The sequence below is a fragment of the Marmota marmota genome, unplaced genomic scaffold (genome assembly GCF_001458135.2).
Source record: "Marmota marmota marmota unplaced genomic scaffold, marMar, whole genome shotgun sequence".
In the NCBI taxonomy this organism is placed as follows: domain Eukaryota; kingdom Metazoa; phylum Chordata; class Mammalia; order Rodentia; family Sciuridae; genus Marmota; species Marmota marmota.
In genome coordinates, this window is record NW_025999932.1 from 10,903,534 (window position 1) to 10,929,602 (window position 26,069).

General features: G+C 45.7%; 1 protein-coding gene across 8 annotated transcripts in view; it reads right to left on the reverse strand.

Moving 5' to 3' along the window:
• Positions 1 to 1,172: 1,172 nt before the first annotated feature.
• The window catches only part of Clybl (citramalyl-CoA lyase), a 235,633-nt gene continuing 210,736 nt past the window's right edge, over positions 1,173 to 26,069 (reverse strand). For 4 of the 8 annotated variants that reach the window (XM_048800681.1, XM_048800678.1, XM_048800674.1 and 1 more), the window contains 2 exons: positions 16,152 to 16,271; positions 15,044 to 15,171 (listed from right to left, as the gene is read on the reverse strand). In XM_048800681.1, the coding sequence (XP_048656638.1) occupies positions 16,176 to 16,271 (96 nt within the window). In that variant the 3' untranslated portion in view covers positions 15,044 to 15,171; positions 16,152 to 16,175. Of the gene's footprint in view, positions 1,234 to 2,458; positions 2,514 to 15,043; positions 15,192 to 16,151; positions 16,272 to 26,069 lie in introns of those variants that run through there. The other 4 variants (XM_048800677.1, XM_015484129.2, XM_048800676.1 and 1 more) reach the window with 3 other exon arrangements.

The window sequence follows — 26,069 nt, forward strand, 5'->3', positions numbered from 1 at the left end:
TCTTTCCCTGGGCGAGGTGACCCTCCAGTGGAGGCAGAAGGGGCCCGCATGCCCAGGGTCCCGGAAGCTGTGCGTGCCAGATCTCCTCTGGGGCTCTCTGTACTCAGGGTCTTTTAGGCATATTCCACCGTAAACAAAAGCAATGTTTCAATAGATCTTTATTTGTGATGAGCTCCAACTTAGTTTTTGAATAAATTGACATATTTAATGAAAAATTTGGACAACGAAAAGGTAAAAAGAAGAAAAAATTAAAAATCCCCAGCAGTGCCATCATCCAAACACAATCATTGCAACAGTTTTCTTTTAAACCTGGTCATAATCACACTGCAATAATAACAGCAGCTTACATTTGTCAAGGGCGCAATATGGGACAGGCACTGTTCTTTGCATGTGTTAAGTCATTTCAGTCGGAAAACTGGGCCCAGGGACACCACTGCCAAGTTCAGGTCACACACCTATGAAGTATAGAGCCAGGCAGGAGCCCTAGACTCTGCATATGCAGCTTAGATCTGTGGGTTTTTTTTTTTTTTTTTTTTGGAGGTGGTGCTGGGGATCTAACCCAGGGTCTTGTGAATGGGTTCTACCAACTGAGCTGTGTCCCCAGCCCCTGCTTTCTTTTGTCTTTCCTGTCTCTCCCTCCCCTCAGGTATTGACCCCAAGGGAGCTTAATGACAGAGCCACTTCCCCAGCCTTTTTTATTTTTAATTTTATTATTTAATTTTAATTTTTTATTTTTTAGTGAGACCCTGACTCACTGAATTGTACAGGGCCTTCCTAAGTTGCTGAAGCTGGCTTTGAACTTAGGATCCTCCTGCCTCAGCCTCCGGAGCCGGAGCCACCATAGGCCTGCGCCACCGTGCCTGGCTAAACTTAGTATTCGCAGCATTTTCTTCTCATCTCCGGGAGAACGCCTTTCGTGGCTACCTAATATTCCATCAAGTCAACGCCCCTTCCTCTGTACAATTGTGAATAAGGTCGTGAGTGTGAATGAGCCTTTCTCTCTATCTAGAATCACAGCATTTCCTTAGGATACATCCCCAGATGCAGATATGAAGAGAATGACGATTCTGCTGACGCTTGTCAAGTCACTTCCAAGAGGACTGTAGCCCCGCCCCCTCGTCTCCTGAGCGAGGATCCTTGGAGGGTCTCACTCAAATAATGATGAATTAATTTTATGGTGAAAACCCTTATATGCTTGTCTTCAATTTTCTCCAGTCCGCCTTTTGATGACTCCTGTAATAATAATGCGGGGAAAAAGTTCTGGTGTCTTTAGGTATCCCTCAAATTCTGACTTTAAGCTTGACTTGTTTTCCTCACAGATACTTATTCTTATTTACAGCAACAATGAGATGAAATGTTAACATTTTTTCCGATTTAGCTTTTAATTTTTTTTTTAATTTGGTACTGGCGATTGAACCCTTGATAATTTGCTGAGGCTGCCTCCAAACTTGCAATCCTCCTGCCTCAGCCTCCCAAGTGGCCGTGAATACAGGCATGCGTCACTGCATTTGACCATTTTTCTGATTTTAAAATTTACAGCTAGCTAGGCGCAGTGGCACATGCCTGTAATCCCAGCGGCTCAGGAGGCTAAGGCAGGAGAATGTGAGTTCAAAGCCAGCCTCAGCAAAAGCAAGTACTAAGCAACTCAGTGAGACCCTGTACATCCTCAGTTCCAAAAACAAACAAACAAACAAAACCAGTCTACAGCTAGCTGGGCGAGTAGTGCACATCTGTAATCCCAGCAGGAGGATTGCAAGTTCAAGGCCAGCGTCAGCAATTTAGTGGGACCCTGTCTCAAAAGAAAAAATAAAAAGGACTGGGAATGTGGCACCCCTCGGTTCAATCCCCAGTATCAAAAACAAAACCAAAAACTTATCAATGTCCATCTTAGGAAAGATGGAAACTCCAAAGCCACATCTACTTGCATTTCCTTGTTTTAGTATTTATCTTATTTTTTAATTATCATAGTGATGTATGTTCACTGTGTCCATGTGGAGGGTAGAGGGAAGTATAAAAAACCCAGACTATGAGGGAAATAACCAAACAGCCAAATTCAGTATTTCATTAACTTTAAATATTTCTAATCTTTTTTACAAACATTCTTTTTAATGGCTACATGAGAATCTTTCTCTAAGACACTTTTGAAAGTCTTCTCTCCCTTCCCCCTCCCCTGCATTTTTTTTTTTTTTTTGCCTCAGAGCTGGTCGCTAGGTCCTTGACTAATTTGCATGTTTTAAAAGATAATGAAGAGAATTCGAACTTGGAGGAAAGTAGAATGAGGAGGCTCAACTGCCCACCTGTTTTCACATCCAATGGAATGACTAACCAGGGGCCTTGGGTGCCTCCGGGTGGCCCTCCTAGCCAGCCACAAACACAGTGAAGTCCTGCTCCTTATCCCAGGCTCCTAGTAGAGGGTCGAAGGTATTCTTCTTCACAGATCCACTGTGTTTTCACTTACCCTCTCCTAGTAGTAACCCTATAGTTGGAGTCCTTGCATCTCAGCATTCCCTTTGCTAAAAAAAAGAAAAAGAACAAGAGGTTCTCATCTGTGATCCTAGGTCCCGGCCTTATTAGGGCGATCGAGGAGTGGCCAACCCGAGGTCTCTTAGCCCAAGGCAAATAATTTTGATCAAAGCTTCCTGGACCTCTCCCGGGAGGTTCAGGGCCTGAGAGAACAGCCAGCCCAGGACCAGGCCCTGCAGTCAAAATAACTGAAGCCCCCTTTGCCTACAAGCAGGCCAGCCCTGGCGGGGAAGGGCTGGGGAGGTGGGCAAGGGCATGCTGTTTGCCAGGATGGCTCAAAGTCTGCTGAGTCTCAAGAAGCAGCCTGCTCTTCCCATGGCCTTTTGCTGTCTCGAGACCCTTCCAGAGGATCCCTGAACTGTGGACGTGGATCACCCTCCCCGCATGGTGTCTGCCTTTTTTTTCCCCCAGTACTGGGGAATTAACCCAGGGGTGCTTTCCGCTGAGCTACATCCCCAGTCCCCTTTTTATTATTTATTTATTTGAAATAGACTTTTGCTAAATTGCTGAGTCTGGCTTTGAACTTGTATTCCTCTTGCCTCAGCCTCCGGAGCCACTGAGACTACAGGTGTGTGCCATCACACCTGGCTTTTGCTTCCATTTAAAAATCAAAACAAACAAAACAGGCCAGTGTAGAGTTCAACAGTTCACAAATGGCTTGACAGCCCCGCGTGGTGGCACACACCTGTAATCCGGAGGCCAAAGCGGGAAGATTGCAAGTTCAAGGCCAGCCTCAGCTATTTATCATTGAGGCCCTAAGCAATTCAGTGAGACCCTATCTCAAAATAAAAAATAAAAAGGGCTGTGGATGTGGCTCAGTGGTTAAGCATTCCTGGGTTCAATCTCCAGTATAAAAACAACAACAACAAAAAAGGTGATCTGACAGCGTTAGTGGACACTGGGGCAAATACTGCTTTTTCTATATACATTTTAAATACACACAAGCCAAAAAAATTCACAGAATAGTAACCACGAAGCTCAATTATATCACCAGTTGGCCAGAGTTTTCAGGAAGTTTATGGGAGCACAGCCACCCATAGAAGGGTGCCTGAGTTTGAAAAATGATTGTGAGACCTTTCAAGACAATGACCATTTCCAGCCCCTCTGCCATCAGCCAGGGATGTGAACGTATATAAAACGAGAAATTAGGTCACGAGGGAGAAATTCTTCAATTCTTTTACTTGTAGAATCAATTCGTGTGGCCCAACACATCATTATGGAAACTTTTTGAAGTTTGCTTCTTAAGCTTCTGTAGAGCTGGGAGTTCCCAATCATGCTACTCCTAATGCAAAGCCACATTCCATCTTTGAAGGTTCTGAATTTTGCTTGTTTCTCTCTTTAATCTGCGAAATGATGGGTGGTGCTCCAGTCTGGTTTAATTAATCTAGGGTGGGTCCTGGATATTGGCAGCTATGGAAAGCCCACCAGATCATTCTTTTTGTTGTTGTTGTGCAGGCTGGTGCTGAATTCCTGGGCTCAAGGATTTGAGCCTCCCCAGCACAGTAGTAGGGTCTGCAGGTGCCCTCCTCACTCTACCAGGCAATTCTAGAACGCAGACAGGGTGCAGCCCATTGCCCCAGATGATCTCTTTGAAAGCCCTTCTTTGGCTCCAACATGATGTGATTTCTAAAATTTAAAATTTTAAATAAAAGTAAACAAGGAAATCCAATCCACTTTGCAGATAATTCTGTTTAGAATCCTCTTCTTCCTAAAGTCAGAGGTCACAGAAGTCCTTAATCCACTTCATAAGTGACTTAACCCCCACAAAGTATTTTAGGCAGATCTTGTGCATTTCAATATTCCTAAGTGAATTTTAAGTCAGTTACAAAACACAGATTTATTTTTCACCTTTGAGAGTCTGGATGTAGTGGAAAAAAACCTCAAAAGATTGAAATTAAAAGGCTCAGATAGGAATTGGTATACATAAAGATAGATGAGAAATAAAGATATTGAATCATGGCTTTTAGCTTGGGATGACAACCCCCCCCCCCTGGTGTGTTTGCGATGTGCCTCCTTGGGGTAAGGGAGGGGCGGTGGATGGGGGGCACCTTATAGAAACTCCTCAGAGGCAGTCACAGTCACGGGGACAGCATCCCCTCATTTCCTTGCAACGTCTACCTAGGAGATCTTCTCATTAAACTCCATGTCCCCAGATCCAGCTTGTGTATAAAATGCCGGTCCACGTTGGAGACGGTTTTTCTTTTCCTGTTAAGAAGCCTGGACAGCTACTCTCTGGACCTCAATGCCTGCCAGCCTGCCTGCTCCCCTCCCCAAGGCTGGCCTGGCAAAGAGGTGCGAAGGTGGAAACCCACCCGTGTGGAAGTCAGGAAATTGAAAGGCCCATGTTTGGGATTTGGATCAGAAGACAAGTCAAAGAAATAACACTGCCATCAGAAATGTGCATTTCTAAAGATATTTATTTGAAAGTTTCGAAAAAAGCAAAGCTCCTGCCCTGGGGCTTCTGGGAGTAAGTACAAAATACAATAATTAAATTAAGTCCAGCAGTTAAAATTCCTCATAAAAAGAAAAAGCTGGAGTGCTTCCCAATGGGGAATGCTTGACTTAAAAGAAAGGTTTTACTCTGTGGCCTGAAGGTCAACAAACTGGAGCTCTGTGAGAATGGATAAAATTTCTTAAAGGGGTCTTTCGGTCTTTGTTTTGTTGAAAGAAAATAAAAGAGTAAAAAGGGACAAGTTTTGAAAATTCAAAAAACGAAGGTGCAGTCCCTGAAATCATCACAATTTTTATAAACGCTGTACCGGAGGCTATGAAAACACTCTCTTTTTTGAGTGCTAATCGAACCCACATGCCTTTTAAGAATGAAGGGAAAGGCCAGTGGAGGGTTTCAACAGACCTCTTCAAAATGTGCTGCTTTTCAGAGGCGGTGCATGCAAATTCATGACCAATCGCTTGCTATTTATTTTGAAAATATTTACTTTAAATATGTTCATAAATATATTCCACAACTTCAAGTTCCCTAGCTGATACAAAGATGCATCCTTTTTAAACAGGTTTTCATAAGGCAAAGTTATAACAAGAATCTTTTGGAAGTCACCTCCAAAAATGGAATGCTTATCATAGTCTGGAAATAATGGTTTTTATAATTATTTGTTGTTGCATTTCTAGTAACACGCCCCAAAAGGCATAAGAAAAAAATAGAAATCTAATTTTATGTGTTATATCATAAATAATGCAATGACATTAATATATAAAATTTATATTTTGTAAGTTATAAATAATGTGATAACAAATATATAAATTTGCTATTTTATAAATTTATGTCTGCAAACTCAAGTTAAACTTTACCTTCATAAGTATCACTCCAGACTCCCACAAGAGTCTCAAGCCGCACACTCAAATATCTTCTACTAAAACGGAAAGAACCAATAACGAATTTGCCATCTTGTTGATTGCCTAAATAGAATCTGAATGTTGGCTTTGCATTAAGACAGCATGATCAGAAGTAGGGCATTAGAAGAGCACGCTGGCAGCAATATTTAATTTACTAAATAATTAGCAGCCTCATTGACATTTCTACTTTGATTCCCAAAGTACAACATTAGCTGTCGTCTGCACTCAGGGTCTCTCCAGTAAAATGGGCATAATAAACACCCCGTGCCAAGTTCACAGTAAATGAAGGATTGCCCAACGTCCCGCAGGCAGCTCCATGATTAGAAAGCTAGATTTCCCTCCAAAACATGGGCACAGACTTAGGGGATTTTTCCCCCCTAATTTTGTTGTTTTCTTTCCTCCATTGGTTATTTTTGCTTCTGAAATTGGGAAGGGGGAGGGAAGAGAAGGTAAAATTGAGGGTTAAAGGAAGAGGAAGCAGCCTGAGAGCAGAGCACAGATGGCCCTGAGAGCCGGGCGGGCGAGACAAGAGGCTGCTGTGGCCTTTCTACTGTCCTTGACGTCTGTCTGTGTCCTGCCTCTTTATCCCTCTCCTGGGACTTCTTTCTTAGCCAACCCAAGACATTCTCCAGTCATTCCAACCAGCCTCTGTGGAAAATCCTGCAAAATTTGCTAGGGTCTGTATTCACCTGGGAATGAAAGCTCAGCTTTCTCTGCTGGGCACAGACCCTGTCCCTGAGGGAGGCAGTGCTGAAGGAGGCTCCACTGTTTGCCTCATTCTTTCTTAAAGCTCACTCGGAGCTTCCTCTCTCCACAGAATCAAAGTGGGGATGTTACTGTGGGACCATGAATCTGAGGAGTCCTGGGATGAGGTGTGGCTTAATGGAGGAAATCTGGAAACCTGAGTTGTAGACTTGGTTTGGTTAGCAGCATGACCTTGGGCAAGTCCCCTAATGGGGTCAGTAGTTGCACAACTCCCAGAGTGCCCTAGCCGTGTATTTTTCTGTGTGCACAGTGCCCCCTCCAGCTAGGAGTTGGTACTGCATAATCCCCCCTGGGCTTTGTTGTCTACAAAATCAAGGACTTTATAAAAGAGTTTATAGTCAAAACATCTGCAGCACAGAGACATTTCCATAGTCCAGCGATGAGGCTAGATTTCTTTGTGGTGTGTGTGTGTGAGATGTTGGGGATTAAATCCGGGGTTTCAAACATGGAAGGCAAGTGTTTGCCACAGAGCTGCATGCCTAGCCAGGGCCAGGAGATTTTATATATATAAATATATATATAAATATATATTTATAATATATAATATATATTATATAAAATATTATATATATTAGCTGTCATCTGCACTCAGGGTCTCTCCAGTAAATAAATACCTCGTGCCAAGTTCACAGTAAATGAAGGATTGCCCAATGTCCTGCAGGCAGCTCACATGATTAGAAAGCTAGATTTCTAAACTATAAACCAAACTATCTATCTACCTATATCTATATCTATCTATCTATCTATCTATATAGTTGTATACAATACCTTTATATTTATTTATTTATTTATTTTTATGTGGTGTGAGGATCGAACCCAGTGCCTCGCACATGCTAGGTGAGTGCTTTATCACTGAGCCACAACCCAGCCCCTCCCCACCCCCAGGACATTCTTCACACCAACAACAGAGTCACAAAACTCTTCTGGAATGCTTGTGGCTGCCGAGTGTGTCTGTATCCAGGGCATTCACCCCACCAACATGTTTTTCTGAACAACAGACCTTTCACTTAAATGAGGACAGGGAGTTCACTTCATAGAAATGCTCTTTCAGGCAGCTTTGCTGCTGTGGGATTCCTATCCTCTGCTGCATTGTGAGGTCAGGATCTGTATGGAAGTAATCTGGCCTCTGTGTAGAGTACCTGTTATGTGCCAAGAAGGATGCTAGGTGCTTTTAAAAAATACTATAATTATTTATTAGTTTCATTTTATCTTTAGTTCACATTCATTCTTCTTTTAAAAACTGTGGTAAAATACACATAAAATTTACCATTTTAACTTTTTTTGAGGTGTTGGGGATTGATATAGCCAACATTGATATAGGCAAGGGCTATGTCACTGAGCTATACCCCTAACTCTTTTTTAATATTGAATTTGAAATAGGGTCTTGATCATTTGCCCCAGACTAGCCTTGAACTTGTAATCCTCCTGCCTCAACTTCCTAAGTAGCTGAAATTACAGGTGTGTGCCACTGTAATTAAGTGCTTTAAAATACAATAGTTCATTTAATTATTTTATAGTATAGGCTTTACAGGAGCAGATGCATAGACATTAGGGTGAGAGATATTAAAGATCAATGCCCAGGAAAGGAAGGAGAAGGAATCAGGATTGGGGTGAAGGAACAGACCCACCAGTCTTGGTCAACCTTACTGGGAGCTCTGGAACATATACAATTTGTTAGTGTGTCCCACATCTGGACCAAACAGCTGGGTCTTTACGTCCCTACCTCATCATTCCTGTTCATCCCTGATGCAGGCCATCCAGGGAAGGGATTGGCCTCAGGCAAGACAGCTGAGACAGATGCTGTAGGAGCTGTGGACTGTCTGCTGCCTGCCCACTCCATCTCCCCAGCCGGGCAAGTGGGGATCCTTGGAGGGCCATCTGGGTGGTACCATCTCCAGGAGTACTACATCTTCATGGCAACTCTTGGAATTAGGGATTATTATTTGTATAGTTGAAGAAACTGATGACCAGAGAGAATAAATGGCTTGTCCAAATGTAACATAACCTGTTAGTTGGAGAGACAGGATCAAGTGTGGTGGGGAAAGAGTTCCTGACTTTAATGAACACACTTTCAGCAATCTGTGTTGGGGGTGAGAAGTGAGAGAAGGAGAGGGATCAGAATCCATGACAATGTCCAATATTCAGGAAATCTGCACTGTCTGGGGTGGCACACATATCTAAACAAGTACTACAACGACATTCAGCCCTGGGCTTGGGAGGACTGAGGAAAGCCCAGCAAGGTGTCTCTGGGGTTCTGGGGAAACCTCACAGAACACAGTGTGTCTTACTGGTTAGGAGTCTCAGGGTGTGACACTGTCTGCCCACAGGCTTGCAGCTTGTGCAAGGGCTTTGCAAAATATCTGTGTGGTTATAGCAGCAGAGAACACAGCCCAGCTACATGGTGACACCCTTTGAGGTTGCCAATGCTGTCACAGCGCTGGAGCTCCTGCAGGCCAGCCTGGGAGAAGCCTCACAGAGCTTCCATGGAAGCTACTGCAGGAATTACAGCTCCTGAAAACCCAGTGTGGAAAATGGATGTGCGCCTGTCCTCATCTGGTAGTCAAGATTATTAGCATAATTCTCCCAGAAAATCTAAGCCAGAAATTCATGTTGGTTTTTGTGTTCTTCCCTTTCTGGAACTCAGAAGATTCCTCCTGCCTTCCTCCTGTTTAGATATTAAGCCAGATGCCTAGAGTGTGCCTTCCTCTGAAGAAACCATCCACACGAAGCTATCTGAAACTGAATGTTCCTTTTTCTCTTGATTCTATTAGTGTGTCTGAATAACTAAGGCAATTTGATTCACTGTCTAAAAATAAAACAAAATCAAACAGCCAAGCCAGCTATTTGGCATTATGTAGACCAAGAAAAAAAAAATCTATCTTCTTTTTCCTGAGTTCCCCCTCGTAGCAGATATTTTAGCTATTGTGACATAGCCATTGTTTGGTTCCCCCTTGCCTTTCATAAGATGGAGTTTTCAGTCGATTAGCTCTCTTATTTATGTAATGAAAGGAATCTCTAAAGTTCTTTCCAGGCCCAGGACTCTAGCCTCTGGGAATATGTCCAGTTTTCTGTATGATTACACTTTGCACACAGCAGTGCATGAGAATCGATGGTGATCAATGGAGAAGCCTTCTACAGTTAGAGGGGCCTTCCTGGGTCAGCAGGTAAGCGCAGGTGATCTAAGAGGTGGGTTCTACCCCTTCTAGGAACTGCAAGCTTTATCTTTGACTTAGGGTACAGCAGATCTACTCTGGAAGTCTGGCTCCTTAGTAACATTCCTGCTGCGTGAACAGAAGTCATGTAGGAGAAAATCACCTCTCCCTGGCCGCCCTCTGCCCTGAGCCTGAGCACACTTTCTAATTCCTGTTGTATGGTTCAGCAGGGGAAGGGGGGGAAGGGCCAAGACTGAGTGGGTTCCTGCAGTAACTCTGAGATGCTGTCAGACCTCAGGCTGGCGAAAAGGAGGGGACAAGGAGATGAAAGAGGAGAAAACCAGACCGGCTGCAAAGCATATGACTTACAGTTTTCCAAACATTTAAAATTCTTAATTCACACCTATTGTTATTGCCAGGATTGTAGCCCATGGCATTTTTGTTTTAACACTGGACTTTATTTTACAGCCTTGCCCCTCCCTTCACTTCCACAAAGGCATTTATTTATTTATTTATTTATGGCATGGGGATTGAACCCAAGGGCCCTTTACCACTGAGCTACATCCTCAGTCCATCCTTCCCCTCCCCCATTTTGAGACAGGGTCTTGCTAAATTGTCCAGGTTGGCCTCAAACTTGTGATCCTCCTGCCTCAGCCTCCTGAGTAGCTGAGATTGCAGTCCTGTTCCAAGCTCCAGGCACCTGGCCAGCAAAGCCATTTTTTAATTTTAAAAGAAAAGTTCATCTGGGGCAAATCCTATGATATTCAGGGAACTGTGTGATACCCAGTCTACTCAACAGGTGTTTGTGGAATGACTAAAAGAGCCAATGAAGTGATTCCTTGGGAAAAGTTCAGAGAAATCTTGATTTGCTGACAGATCTTGACGAAGTTTTTCTTTTTTCTTTCTTAAACTGGGGATGGTCATTGATGGTATCCTCCATGGATGTGCAAGACAAATAGACATAGGCAGGGAAACGCTTAAGCAAAAAGTTCTCTGAAATGCAAGGCTCCTTTTTCTCTTGATTCAAACATTGTATCTGAGTAACGTGAGCAATCCAGCTCCGCGAGTGAGAAGCGAAGCCATGATGGGACTCTACCTTCCCGCACCTCCCTCGGGCCACCTTGCCAGCTTCCAGCAGTCCAGGTTAACCGCGCCTGGATCACGGGGACCACCACCGGGAGATGTTCCTGGCACTTGCGCAGTCTCTTGGACCTCGTCATTGCGCTTGGTCCAGGGTCGATTTCGGGGCTGGAGGGACACAGGGGCGGTCGGTGCTCAGGGCGGGCGCGAGGGCCCCACGCAGGTGTCCGGCCTGTGAGCGGGGTGCGCTGGGGTGCGCGGGGCCTGGGAGACCCGAGAGAGACGTTATTGTTACACTGTAACGAGTCTGATTAACATGCTCCTGACACTTTCTCTTAGTTTCTCCGGCTCCTAGCAACAGCGCACAAAGGCGCGGGATTGTCCCTGGCTCCGCGGGGACACGGGGCAGCCTTTGATCTGCCACCATTACAGCGGGGCTGCGCAACAAGCTCGCAGGCTCCGGGCGGCCCGCGACGGGCGGGCGGGTGAGTGAGCGGGGCCGAAGGCCTGGCCGCTGGGCCGCCGGGCTCCCCACTGTGGCCCTGCAGGGCCGGACGCCCCGTTGGCCGCGAGTCCCGAGCGCAGCTCCACGCGAGCATCTCGCCGGCCGGCAAGGGACCGCAGCCTCTCTGGGGGAGGCCCCACTGGCTTCCACGGGTCCCCGCAGCCCACCCCGAGGGCCGCGCCAGCCGATGACCGCAGGCCTCCAGGACGCGCAGGCGGCTCGCGGATGGGGCCGCGACCCGCGCACTGCGCGCCGCGGACACACCAGCGCACCTCCTTCCCACGCGGCGCGCGGGTCCCAGGCTCGCCGTGCCCTTCCCGTCGGAAGGAGCGAAAGTAAAATCCAGTCGATCATTTATAATGGGAAAACAAAGAAAGAAAAGGGAAGAAAAAAATCTATAAAGGAAGGACACAGTCACAAAGTCCCGAAAGACTTTTTCAAACTAAATGTTCTGCGGGCTGAACGGTTTGATCGCAGCAAACAGGCTCCACAAAAAGGCGCCAGGGAGGATCTCGGTTCCTCCCTACAGATCACTTTGTGTCGTTGGCAATCCTTATTGATTTGGAAGGAGGTGTGCTGCCAAATTATTACTGGAATTTAAACAAACCAACAACAACGACAAAAATCACCGACTCAAAACAGCTTAAAGCTGCCGGGTCCCACTGCGCAAGCTTGCAGGTACCAAGTTACGAATCCAAAAGTGATTGACTTTCTATTTTGGTCGCTCTCCTAGTTACTCCCTCCCCCGACCCCAGTTCAAAACAGTGAGTGGAAGGCAAGACTAAGACTAAAGATTTAACATTTAAATGTTGGGGTCAGGTAATTACTTTCCCTCTGAATGGCAATGCGAAGACGTGGTGGGGGGCGGGGGCTCTGCACTGGGAGGTCCGTGTCCCCAAGCCTGAGGCACATGCTCTGCCGTTACAGACCCATCCGGTGACTCTCGCCAGCACCACTCTGCACAAAGTCCTGTTGGAAATGTATAATGGGCTTTGTACCAACAACTGATTTCCTACTACTAGAGAGGGGAAAATGAAATAAAAATAAAAACGGAGGATTCATGTTGCACGGCAAACTGAAATCCTAAAAGCAGAGTCTCCTTCAAATGAAGAAGCCTGTATCCTTTCTTCTCCTTATATGGCATCGTTAGAAAATTCGCGTCTTCAAGGAAGAAAGCCAGTTACTCAAACTTCTACAAAACTATTGGGTGTAAAGGTGTGAACAATAATACACTTCTATTTTAGAGGGAACACAACCACATGGTTTGTTCCAATTATCCAGCAAAATGTGCCAGGCAACCAGTGACTTTCAAATTCAAATTGGAGGCAGTGAAGTCTTCATTCTGCAGGACACGGCTTCCCCAGCAGTCCCTGGAGGAGAGGCGGCAAGGCAGCCGGCTGAGGCTGAGGCAGTTCAAAACTTGGACATCAGAAGGGAAGGCACCCAGGTCCCCAGAACTTACTAACTTGTGCTCACAGAAGTGCCTCGCTCCAATTGGAGTTCCCCTGACCACTTCAATAAAACATGACTGTATCGATATAATCCTCTATACATTAAAATGAGGTTGTCACAGATTGTCATTAAGACCTCAGTAAAACAATGAAGACATTATTGGGCACCACCCCCCCTCCGGCAAGGTATTAGGGGAATAAAGCAATCTACACCACACGGGTCCTATTGAGATTAATGAAAAAATTATGCAAAAAAAAAATCTCAATTTCCTTTTCCCGTGACGGGCTTTGCATACACGCAGTCAGTCCTGCCTGGCACCTGATGATTTATTAAACTAATCTGCGGCGATCACCACCGATGTTCTCGACTCAATCTTGTCCTGGCTCATTTTCTAAGTAATTGTTTCTCATTAGTTCTGATAATGTTTTAATAGTGTTACCCATAATTTAGCCCCCAAGAATTAATAACAAGGGGGTGATATGGTGGAGCAGTGATGAGCTACACAAAATATAAACAGGTATGGTTTTTAATTAATCTGATTAGCTGCAAGGTCCTCTTCCTGTGCTCAGCTCCCAGCTCAGGAGCTGGGCAGACCTCACTGCCCACATCAGGAGTGCCTGAAAGGGGTTGTCGCTACCCACCCTCAGCTGCCTGCCCCTCCCCAGTGACACCTTTGCTCATCCTTGGCACCAGAGAAGTGCGGGGAGGAGGAAGAGTGACAGTATCTTCCGTATCTCCTTATCCTTCCGTTTGTCAGTCAGGGAAAAGAGGCAGGAAGGGGCTTGGGTTGTGACTCAACTCTCTTCTGAGGCCCTCATTAGAGTCTTTGCTCAGAGTGGAACCTGGGTTCCAGTATTTGGCTCTGGCCAGTCCCAGTGTCATGATTCTACTGTAGGGGGCCACTGGGTTGAGTAAGATCACGCTGGGGAGACTTAAACAACAAAATTTGGGACAAGGGTCTGGTGAGCAGGCCACCAATGGTGAGGACCTAGGAACTTATGGGCCTGTTGCTAATGGGGTAGGAGTTCCAGCCAGGCCCTGCTCTTAGTCCCAAGCCAAGACCAGGCTGCAGGGCTGCTGTTTCTGAGTTCCTGTTGCTTCTGCCAGGCAGGTGGGACTCCCTTGGAGGAGGCCAGAGCTTCCCACAAGGCCTGACCTGAGGAGGCCCACCTGTGTGGGTGTGGAGGCTGCCTGCATGGCAGCATGGAGACCAGAATGTGTGCCCTTGTGTCCCCTCACAGCCAAGGGCTTACCTGGACCAGTGCTTCTTCTGACGCCCTGCCTGTGTGTGTGTGTGTGTGTGTGTGTGTGAGAGAGAGAGAGAGAGAGAGAGAGAGAGAGAGAGAGAGAGAGAGAGAGAGAGACTTTTGAGCAGTCCTCCCACCGGTGTTCTGAGCAGACACTGGGTGTGGACACCCATGATCTGTCTCCACTGTGGCACTGGGGTCCATGATTCCCGGCTGTAGCTGCCGGGCCTGGGGTGCTCCTGGGGAACTGCTGCCCTTGCCCATTGCTGCGGTCCTGATGTGCAGCTCAGTGGGCGGCCCATCACCTCTGAAGGTGGCCACATGCCATCTTCTTCCTTCCTGCCCACTGAGGGAGGAAGGGTGATGGGTCCTAACGAAGGGCCTGGGTGGCTGCTTGGGGCAGGGGAGATGTACTGCCCAAAGCAGGTGGCCCCGCCTGATGTCCCATGTCAACCTAAGATCTGGCTCCTCGGGACCCCTGTTTGGAGATACTGATGTCCCAAGAATATGTTTCCCCAGAGCCAATGTCGCCTGGGTTTGGTCCTCCCAAGTGCTAGTTGGAATAGGGTGCTGCCCTTCCTGCCCTGCGCTGGGCGGTGGGGTCCCATGGCAGTGGTGGGGTTTCCCACTCGGCTTGGGTGTAATGGCACCTCTGCTTGTAACTAAACTTCACCTCTACTCACCTCTTGGGCTCCCTGTAGGAATGGGAAGAGGTGGGGAAAGCAGACCCATGGTTGGGGCACATGCTAGGGGCCACGGAGAGAATAAGCCACAAGGGCATAGGAGGAGGTGAAAAATGAAACTGAAAAACAACTGTTTTCTATTTACAAATTTAAATAAACAGAACAGCCTTCCCCGCGGAGTTCGTCTAAGAGCAGCAGTGTCGCTGCTGTGTAGGTCATGAAAAGGTTGGTGTAGAGTTTAAAACTTCCCATTCTGTTAATTTCTTAAAGAACAGTCGTCCAGAGTCTCAACACAAAAGCTCATGATTTAATGAGGAACAGAAACAAAATCTCTGATTGTTGGTGTTTCAAACTTCATTGGCGTCCTCTGGGCACGCACACGTTGATCCTCCGCAGCTTCAATACCCTTTAGCCTTCAATATAAGAGTACGTGCTGAATAGGGAACAATGGCTGGTTGTTATGTTTATTTACCCTTACTACAAGCTGGGTTAACCTCTTCAAAACAGCTTTACTAAGCCCGTTAACCACACCACCCATATGACCTGGAGCAGCATCTCTAATGTGATGCAAATCTTGCAGGGGGCCATAGGCACCAGCCCCGTGGCTTTGTGTCTTCCGAGAGGCTACAAGTTTATGGCTGAGGGAGTCCTGTCCCGGCCATACATTTACAGAGGGGGAATGGCCTCAATGGCGAACAGTTAAACGGGAGAATAAAGAGGAGAATGGATGGTCTTGTGTTTCTGCACATTTATTTTTTAATTGCCGGCAACGGTTGACCCAAAGCATCCAACGCCCAGGACGGGAGCTGTACTGGTGAGCAGTTCCAGGGTGTGGAGGTTGCATTTGGGGGATGGAGGTTAAAGAAATCAGTTTTGAAAGTATTTTTAGAACGTATCTTACAAGCCAATATAACAATTAATAATGTTTTATCAGATTACCAGTGAAATAGACAGGAACTCTTAATTTTGTTCTTATTCTTTGAAAACCTAGCCCTTCTTAAAATTATCTGTGATGCCGGCTGTAGAGATGAATAACGTGGGAAACCTTTCCCAACATGAGAAGAGTGCAGGGCATATGTGCATTTGGGAAAGATCTGTTTCATGAAAGACCTAATTTCCTCTCACTGCCCATCCTTCCCGTGATTTTCTCTCCCTGTGAAATCATAAACCCATATTCGTCATACATTGATAAACAATAATACAATCATAAATTTGGACTCCAAAGGAAGAAAGTCCATTTTTAGAGGCATAGCTGGCCAGTAAGACAACAACGGGAAAAATCGTGATTAACGTGAACTGTAGACCAAGGAAGGTCCAAACCTGGCATGCTTAACGAGGTGCCCTGAGTGGTACGGTGTGTCTTTAAGAAACCCACTGTATATGTTCAGCCCACCTGATGAGAGCTGCATTGAACAGATCATTTTTCCTTGATGGATGTGGCAAGCGTGACAATGTTCTGGGCCTGCTTCAGTAATGGCATGTCGATCATACTCCCTTGGAAAGTAAAGGCTCCCTGGAAAACAGAGAATACAAACTTCCTAAAAGAATGCTCGGAAATTATAGGCTTTCTTTCTGCGCACACTTGTACAAGAACATTTTCGATTCCACCTGAATTACACTGACTTTCCTGCCCAACTTTTAAGAAAGCCAAAGTAAATTGCAGGGGAAAGATTTCTTTCTTTCCTCCTGAAAGGGGAGGGGGGAACCTTTAGCATTTTAATGGAGAGGAAAAACATACCAGACAGGAAGCATGGGAAACTGCTCATTTAACTCTTGAAATCAAGCAGGAAACAACGGTGGAAGGAAAATTTAAATACTTCTTTATATAGCCTGTGAAATATTGCATAGGACTTTAAAAGCTCTATTGATTAGTGTTTTTAAAAAATGATATGATTGAGGGGTGTCGTAAACTGTATGGTGATGACGAAATGCAAGGTAGCAATGTCCTGAGTACCAAGAGATGAGTCTGTTGGGACACACTTGCAGAAGAGTAGGATGACAGGGACGTGAGTCTGTGACAAAGAAATCTCAGGCCTGCTGAATGTTGAGACTGGAACACATTCTCTGAGATTCCCTGGTATGCGCTCATTTTGCAGATTTTTTATTGTTCAAGCCTTCTACAAATCCTTGCTCAGTGTTTCATGTGACCTAGGCCCTGTTCTGTGTTGGGAAGGTAGAGCCCAGAGTCATCGAGGGATCGTTCAAGGTTATGTGACTAGGAAAGTCAGAGCTGTGCCCAGCGCTTGGGTCTCAAGAGTTCCAAACCTTCTCAGAAAAAGAAAAATCAAACAGACAGAGGTGGTGTGTCCAGAACCCACAGTTAATGTCTGGTTGTTTATGTATTTTTAATCATTTCTTTTTGCTGCTTGCAATTATAGCCCTTCATGAACTCTTCTTCCTCCTACCCGCTGGCAAGGGTGCTGGTGTGCGTGGAGCAGGTGGTCTTCTGGGACTGGACGTGGGCTGCAGCAACCCTAATCTTTGTTGTTGGTGGTTCATTTGGAGATAGTGCAGCCCATTTCTGGATTTTGTAAGTACAAGTGCCACTTCTCATCAGCCAATGCTGTCCTTAACCAGGGCGTCTTGCATGGTGTGCTGGAGTCCCATCATGAGGTCACTCAGGGTTCCACATGCATGGGATGGAGGTTTAAAAAGAGAGAAAGAAGGAAAGGAATGTGCAGGGAATCCTTAGCAATGATTTCAGAATTTATCATTCAATCCAGAGATTTAAGAACCTACTAGGATTGGAATTTCTGCCTTCTCATCCCCAGAACAGTGAACCACAGTCCTACGAATACCTGTGTGGCCTAAAATTCTGGAAGTCACTTTGTGACCCTCTTGCTTTTCCTATTTATACCCCCAGGTTGGCCTGTGCATCATTCTGTTCTGCCTGGAGCTAATTCGGGTCATCTCTCTGACCATGATGAATTTATGCATTTGGTCTGAGGAGTTCTGTAGGTTACATTCCATGGAAACCAGGGCATGAGTGACATGCTGTTTTACAAGGCAATCCTCTACTTTTCTTATTGGAGTAAATGAGGAAGACCAAAGGCCTCTTCGTTATCCGCCCACCAAGTGGATTATGGCCCTATAAAGCGGCACATCTGTCCTTCGAAGGCTTAAATAATAGGCTGGAGAGAGAAAATTAGCATAGATGCACATGGAATCCAAAACGATGTGCAGAGAATCAAAATGATGCCTTTGGGTTTATGCCATGTTGCCCGGAACTGCTTTGCGGTCCACATGCACATCAAAGATGAAAAATGCTTCCTGTAGCTTTTCAAGACAGGGAGATCATTTCTTTCTTCTGTGGTGGCAGATTCTGCTTGATTTGCTTTACTAAGATAGAAAACAAAATTGAGCATTTTTGTTCTATGTTTCCTTCATCTGTGCAAATTGGGGATTTTAATGTTAAGAATTAGACTGCCTACTATGAATGTTTTTTGTGCGTTCACATATCAACCTATAATCTGTTTTTTAATATATGGATCTACATGGGAAATGTAAATTATCTGTTGGTCAGAATTTGGAAAAATTAGTTTTTCAAAAAGCTACTTGGATTTTTTCAGAGGGGTTGAAATATTCCTTTTTTTTGGGGGGGGCAGGGGGGTACCAGGATTGAATTCAGGGACACTGAACCACTGAGCCCCAGCCCCAGGCCTATTTTGTATTTTATTTAGCGACAGGGACTCACTTAGTTGCTTAGTGCCTCGCTTTTGCTGAGGCTGGCTTTGAACTTGCCATCCTCCTGCCTCAGCCTCCCCAGCCACTGGGATTACAGGCATGCACCACTGTGCTCGGCTGAAATATTCCTTAATAAAGAATTTAGAGAAGTTTCAATTTCACAGCCTGTTAAAATGCAGATTCCAGGGCCCACTCCCACATGGTTTGATGCTAAAAGTCTGGAGTTGGCCGGGAATCCTGATGTTGTCATGCCCATTCACACTTGAGAACCTGTGTTTTCACTGGTTTGCTAGCACCTTGGCCACTGCTGGTGACATGACAGGCACAGAAATAACAATAACTTCCTCAGACCCTGGCGTCCTCCATGGGAGACCCCTCCTGAGCTGGAAGTGTTGGGGATGGTGAGATGACGTCAGGGATCCCAGCTGTGGGCTCTTCACATCTTTTGTATTTCTGGTACTTAGTACTAGACTTTCGTTCCCCCTCTAGAGTAGGAGTCATTTGCTAAGAGCCACAAATTGATCGAATTCTTTTTAAATTTTGTTGCCGTGGGGATGGAACGCAGTGCCTCAGGCTTGCTAGACACCTCTGCCTCAACTGATCTACTCCCACCCCCACCCCCAACTCAATTTGTTTTTAGACACCTTCTTTGGGCATTTGGGGTACTCTCTCTGGCACATTCTAATGATGATGTTGCTGCTGTGACTCGCCCAGAGAGGGATCTCTGTGGCATTCATGGCCCTTGAGTGCAGTTGCTAGATGCTCTCCTTCTAGGGACACCCTCTTCCTAGGTAGTGTTCAGGCCTTTGCTCAATGACAGTTCCCAGTGAATTCCTAATACCTTCAGTCACTTTGCTCATCTCTGGATCTCCCTTGGGATCCTGGTTGTGCAGTCACTGGCTGCAGTCGCTCAGCCCGGCCTGACCTGCTGAAGGTGGCCCTTCTTTGCCAGTGGTCAGCTGCTACTCCATCCTCCACAAAGGCAGGGATGGCAGTCCTTAGGGATGCTCAGCATCGAGGCACTCTCCCTTCTTTCCTGTGTCGCAACCTTTCACACTTGTGGAGTCCTTGGACAAGCCCTCATGTGGCCTTGTTTCCATTGCTATTGGATTGTGATTTGGGGGGTGCACTGGGCATCAACATCAAACCCAGGGGTGCTCTACCACTGAGCTATATCCTCGGCCACTTATTTTTGAGACAAGTTCTCACTAGATTGCTGAGGCTGGTCTTGAACTTGTGATCCTCCTGCCTCAGCCTCCTGAGTCACTGGGATTACAGGTGTGCACCACCATACCAGGCATGATTTTCATTTTAAGGATAGGTTTGGGTGCCAGGTCTATGAAGCTCAGTGGGAAGGCTGTTGGCTCCTGGGCTGGCCGACAGAGGTCTCATTTTGGTAGAAAGCTGAGATATTTCCTTATGGCATGTGTGTGGAAGAGGAAGGAAGAGGGAGCCAGGGGAGCAACTTGAACCTGATGGAATGTGGAGGCTCGGTTCCATGGGGGGTGATTTGGGTCATTTCTCTTTAGTTTCGGACCTTAGGAAGGGACTGTGGTTGTCTGGTAAAAGCTTTGCTGCAGCATGACTCTGCAGGGTCCCCATGGCACCCCGACACATGCAGTAAAGTTCTAACCCAGTGGTCCCAGGGACCTGGGGATCTGCCACCCACCTGATCAGGTTCTGCAGGACCTGGGACCGATTCTGTGATCCTCAGCCCATGTGCCACCCCTACGTATTTGGAGCCTACTGTGTGCCTGGCATGGCTGGGCACTGGGCTGCTAGAGCAGGGAACAGGGCAGATGGGGTCCTGACCTTGTGGGGCCTCCAGCCTGATGGGGGAAAGACCGTGAGCAAACATTTCTAGAACTGACTGTGTGCCTGCAAATGCTCCAGGAGGAAGGCACAGGGAGCTAAGGGCATTTGCAGGTGGTGGGGCTGACCTGGTCAAATGGCCCTTCCTTTGGAAAGCCATGTTTAAGCTGAGATGTGAAGGATGAGTAGCAGCCTCTCAGGGGAAAGGGGGGAGTGGAGAGAAGGAAGAGATCTGGCCACATGGCGGTTACGAGTGGAGCTTGGCCCTTTTGTGGGGCCCACGCCAGGGGACTGAAGGGAGAGTGACTGAGAATGTGGATCCACCCCTGGTCCCCATGAGCCTTCTATTTCCTTTCTTATTACTCTCCCCTTTATCTGCAAGTGTCTTTCTGTGCCCTTGATCTTTCCTGAGTCTAGTGACATTCACTGGACAGTTGGCTAGCACTTGTTGAGCCTCCAATAGGGCACAGTGACTGACCTCAAAAACTGTGATGTCAGGTTGGGGTTGGACTTAGTTTCAGTGAGAATGTCACATTTGTGGTGCTTAAGGGCTTAGGAGCCACAGAGAGAAGGAGCTACCCAAATGGGGGCAGTTTGGCCAGGGAAGGGCTTTGAGGAAGACGTACTTCTAAACCTCCTAAGGTTTAGAAGGCCAGGGATGGGCAGGGGAGCAGCTCAGGGGTAGGGCACCTCCGTAGCACATGAGGCCCTGGGTTCAGTCCCTGGCACTGCAAAAAAAGAAAAAGTCAGGGGCACCCAGTGAAGGTCTAGAGAGGGGCCTGGAATCCTGGCACTGCCCAGAGAGAAGTGGTGTGGAGTTGACTTTCCTCTTCAGGGGCCCTGTGCCTATGGTCACCAATGACTCCCTGAACAAGACAAATGAAAAAAGCACAGGATAGAGGCTGGCGTTTTCTGTGGCTGAAGAGGTCGTCTAGGGCCTGAGGAAAGGGGACCTAAGTAGCCTAAATTAAAGTGATACGGAAGAGACAACATTGTACAATTTTGGTTCTGCTACTCGTTAGCTGGAAGTCTCCCCCATGACCAAGCACAGAGAGATTCAGTCTCTTGTCAGAGCACAGGGGGCCACCCAAGGCTGGCACTTCCCTGGACCCCGAGGGGAGGACGTAGAGGCACTTTTCCTTTGCTTTATCCTGGACATTCTTCCTCTGTCCACAGATGAGCTGGGAAAGCTAAGAGCAGTCCCGGCCCCCAGCCTTGCTGCCAGGGAGGACGGTTACTGGTGGGTTGCCTGGCCAGCACCGGCTTTTGGGCAACAGAGGAGACAGACAGTGGGGAAAAGATGGAGTTCTCCCTGGAGGAGGAAACATGGAGATTCCCTTAGCATCTGAAGCCTTAGCAACTACAGCCCTCAGGAACCCCTGCAATATTAGTTTCCAATCTGAAAACTGGAAGAGGGCAGTGTTCTTAGGAAGACCCACTACAAAAAAAAGAAGGGCCCTCCCTGCCAGAGGACTGGACCCAGGGCCTCTCCCATGCTAAGCATGTGCTCTACCCCCCAACCCCAAGGGGTTTCATTTGATAGACTTCATACTAATACATAATATTTTCTTTTTTAAAATTGTAGATGGACACAATATCTTTATTTTATTTATTTATTTTTATGTGGTGCTGAGGATGGAACCCAGTGCTTCACATGTGCAAGGCAAGTGCTCTGCCACTGAGTCACAGCCCCAGTCCATACATAACATTTTCAAAGACACTTTCTTCCTTGTAGTGGGGAAGGCATGATTATTTCAATTTTACAGATGCAACAACTTGGGTCCAATATCAGTTAACCTTTTTAAGGAACTTACTAAAAAAAGCTAAAGCTGTACCTCAGATATTAGTGTCTGCCCATGTTATGGGTGAAAACAGTAGTGCCTCAGATGAATGCAGCAAAAAAAAATTTAAAGGTTTACTATGTATCTATTTTATGTACTATATATTTTAAATTTTTATTTTGATGTAATTTGTAAAAAAAATACCTGGCATATCTATACTATTATTCAAGAGATATTACTAGGATGAGGCTAAAAAATATGTATAAGTAATGGCCAGGTAAGAAAATGAGAAAATGCAATTTTAACAATAAATTTGGAGAGAACTAAAATATAACAACTTTCACTTATAGTTTCCAGTTAAAACCTCTTTCTATAATTATTATGGTATCAGAAATACCAAAATTCAACAATACAATATGTGGGTGATATTTGAAGTCTTGAAACCATTTGCTAAAAGGATTAAAAGAGGGAGCATTTGACATTTGCTTCCAAATATCAGTAACCCTTTGTTTTATGGGTACAAATCTTTAAAACTGTCATTCAAAATGGTAAAAGAATATTATGGAAGACTTGGGAAACAGAACATGTTTTTCTTTTTTTTTAACACTTCAAATTGCAGTGATAATTTGATAGATATTTTAATAATATTTTGAATTAAAATTCAGCAGCCATTTACTCCTATTGCCAGATAATTTACAGATGCTAATGTATCTCTACGTGAAATTTCTAAAAGTTCAGCTGAAGTCATTCAGCATGGACGACGATTCATATTGTGCTAATCTGTCTTTAGCACTATCGCTGGAATTCAGACAGACGACGTCCCCTGGCCTTTGATGGGAAGCCCTTTAAATGACTGTAAGAATGTAACAGGTGGAATATCTGAAGGGGTGGCTTTGCCCCTTCCTGGGGTCTGCTCAGAACTGTCTGGCTGGAGCACTATCCTGAGCGCCCTGGGAAGGCCCTCAGCCTGCCTCAGACGCAGGGCTCGGAGCAGGTGTGGGGAGTGGGGATCCAGCACCCTGGGCATCAGGATTTATTTTCCAAGTTAAAGCCTGGAGAAGCCCCCCTGGACCCTTCCGTTCCTTCCCAGACTTTCCCCTGTAGCTCTCCGGCTTTCAAAACCCAGAGCACAATCATTAATGGGAACGGAACAGAGGTCTTCCTGTGGCCCTGTGCAGCTCCACCTGCCAGGTCAGCACTGTCCTGAGAGGACGCTGGGGACCATCTATCCCATCTAGCTGCCCTGGGACTCCCTGCTAAACTAAAATAGGACCCACCCGGGGTGTGCAGCTGGAAAGAAAGGCTCAGAAAGATACACAGATGGAAGGGACTTGCTTTTCTGGGTTCTTCCTTTGAGGTCACTTGAGGTAGAAGGTTAGGAATATGGGCTTTGGGCTCAGCCACACCTGAACTTGAATCAGTATGTCTAGTTTTGCTGTGTGCCCCAGCCTCAGTTTCTGCATCTGTGAAATGGGAATGATACTTCCTTGTGGGGTTGTCATGAGGATTAAAGACAATAATGCATGTGATGGCTCGTCACATAACAGTCTCTCAGCAGATGGGACTTGTTACTGCAACACCATCACCACAGCTGGGACAGGTCGCCATGACCACTGTTGCCACAACCAATCCCAGTACTCAGACCCCTACTCTGACTACTATCACCACTACTAGGACCACTGTTGCTCCTGGCATTGCTACTGTCACTGCTAGCCAGAGGCCACTGCATTCCATCTGTCTCAGCCAGTGAGAAGCAGGATGCGTGCATCACAGCAGGGTGTGACGACCTCAGAGTCGCTTTAGAGCTTCAAGACTTTGAAGACCCCAGTGTTGCTGGAAACTGGATGAGGAGGTGCAGGTGCATGCCTCAAGCCCCCTGAACCCCCCAGCAGTGACAAAGCACACCCTTAGCTGTCCTTTAAGAACTAGACTCAGGAGCGCTATCTTTTTGTCAGAGCATCAGCTACTAAACAAACAGATTTAAAGGAATTTAGAAACTCAGATGTCCAGCTAGGGAAGTTCCTCATCAAATGTAGATAATCTGACACCAGCAGCCTGTTTTATACCAGAGGAGGCCCCCAAACAGCACAGAGCTCTTCAGCAGAGGACAGTTAGGAAAAGGAAGAGGTGTCACAAAGAGGACTGGCCAGATGTGCTTGTTAAAAAAAAAGGAGGAAATTCCACACAATGTGGAAATGGGGTGGATGTAAGATGAACAGGCAGCACGGACATTTTGCTTTATAGAAAGGAAGCATGGGGGGTTGGGGATGTGGCTCAAGCGGTAGCGCGCTCGCCTGGCATACGTGCTGCCCGGGTTCGATCCTCAGCACCACATACAAACAAAGATGTTGTGTCCGCTGAGAACTAAAAAATAAATATTAAAAAATTCTCTCTCTCTCTCTCTCTCTCTCTCTCTCTCTCTCTCCCCCCCACTCTCTCTTTAAAAAAAAAAAAAAAGAAAGGAAGCATGGAATTATTTAGCTCTAGTCCTGTAGAGAAAGTAGAAAAATTCACAAAGTCAGAGGAGAAAGAAGTAGAAGGTCTGGAAAATGGATTTGATAGGTGCAAAGCAGGACGACTGAGGCAACTGAACCGGAGGAGAGCTGGGGTGAATGCCTGGATCATTTATCTTAATATGTGACCAGTACCCAGTCATCCACAGATGGAGGGTCTCAGTGGACCAGAGCCATCCTTATTTTACAAACTTATAGAGGAGACTAAGGGTGCCTTCTATTTCAAAAACACACAGCCTTTGAAATATAGGTAACAAGATTGACCTTAGAAAGTATTCAGGCAGAATGATCAGACAGAAATAGATATCTTTATGTTAAATGTCTTTTGATAAAGACAGCTGGAAAAACCAAGCCAAGTGTGTCACATGTAAAGTGAAAACAACTAGATTTATAAGAGTCTTGAAATCTAAGCAGTTTTCAAATGTGCCAGGAAATTAGACTTTGTGCTTAAGTTTCTCAGGCTTTTCCACTGGCTCTACTGAGATATGATTTGTATATCATAAAAGTCACCCCTTGTAAATATATGATTCATTGATTTCCTTCCTTCCTTCCTTCCTTCCTTCCTTCCTTCCTTCCTCCCTCCCTCCCTCCCTTCCTTCCTTCCTTCTTTCTTGTAATTACACAGACTATCACCTCCACCTCAGATTGTGTGTGTGTGTGTGTGTGCGCGCGCGCATACGCGATGCTGGACACTAGACCCAGGGTCTCATGCATGCCAGGCAAGCTCTCTGCCACTGAATTACATCCCCAGCCCTCAGATTTCTTTTTCTAATCTTTTATTTTTTTTTCTTTCAGATTTCTTTTCGAAACTAAGAATTTAAAAATTGTTTATTTTTTCTTATTTTTAAATAGTAAGATAATTGTGCAGTAGTCCAAATATTCAAATATTTTTTTATTTGATTAAAAATATTTTATGTCAAATTTAAGCTGCTGTTTCCTATGAGAAAGACAATGAGCACCATTCTACAGCAGCGTGCAGCACAGACCAATAATGCTGAACTTCTAAGCTTTTCTTTGGAAAGTTGCTATAAATAAGTGGACATGAGCTAGAAGATACTTTACAAGATTTACTAAAATACTGATGCATTTTAAAAAATATTTTTTAGTAGTTGTTGAAGGACCTTTATTTTATTTATTTATATGTGGTGCTGAGAATCAAACCCAGTGCCTCACACATGCTAGGCAAGCCCTCCACCACAGAGCCACAACCCCAGCCCCAAATACTGAGGCATTTTTGTAAGTACAACAGATGAACAATAACTGACGAACTAATTGATGAAAAATATTCTTCCATTTCTCTAGAAGGCAGCAAAAGGACAGCATCATATATACTGTTTAAAATGCCTGCAATCACTTTCTATCACTTTCAGAAATTTGAGAAGCATTTAGCTCATTAGTATTTACTAAATGTGTTTGTGCCCCTATTTCTGTCCTAGACGCTGCAGGAAGGTATGTGATAAAACGAAATTTATTTTCTTGGGTAGTGTGGGAAATTGCCCCACTTTTTTCCCATTGAGGGCC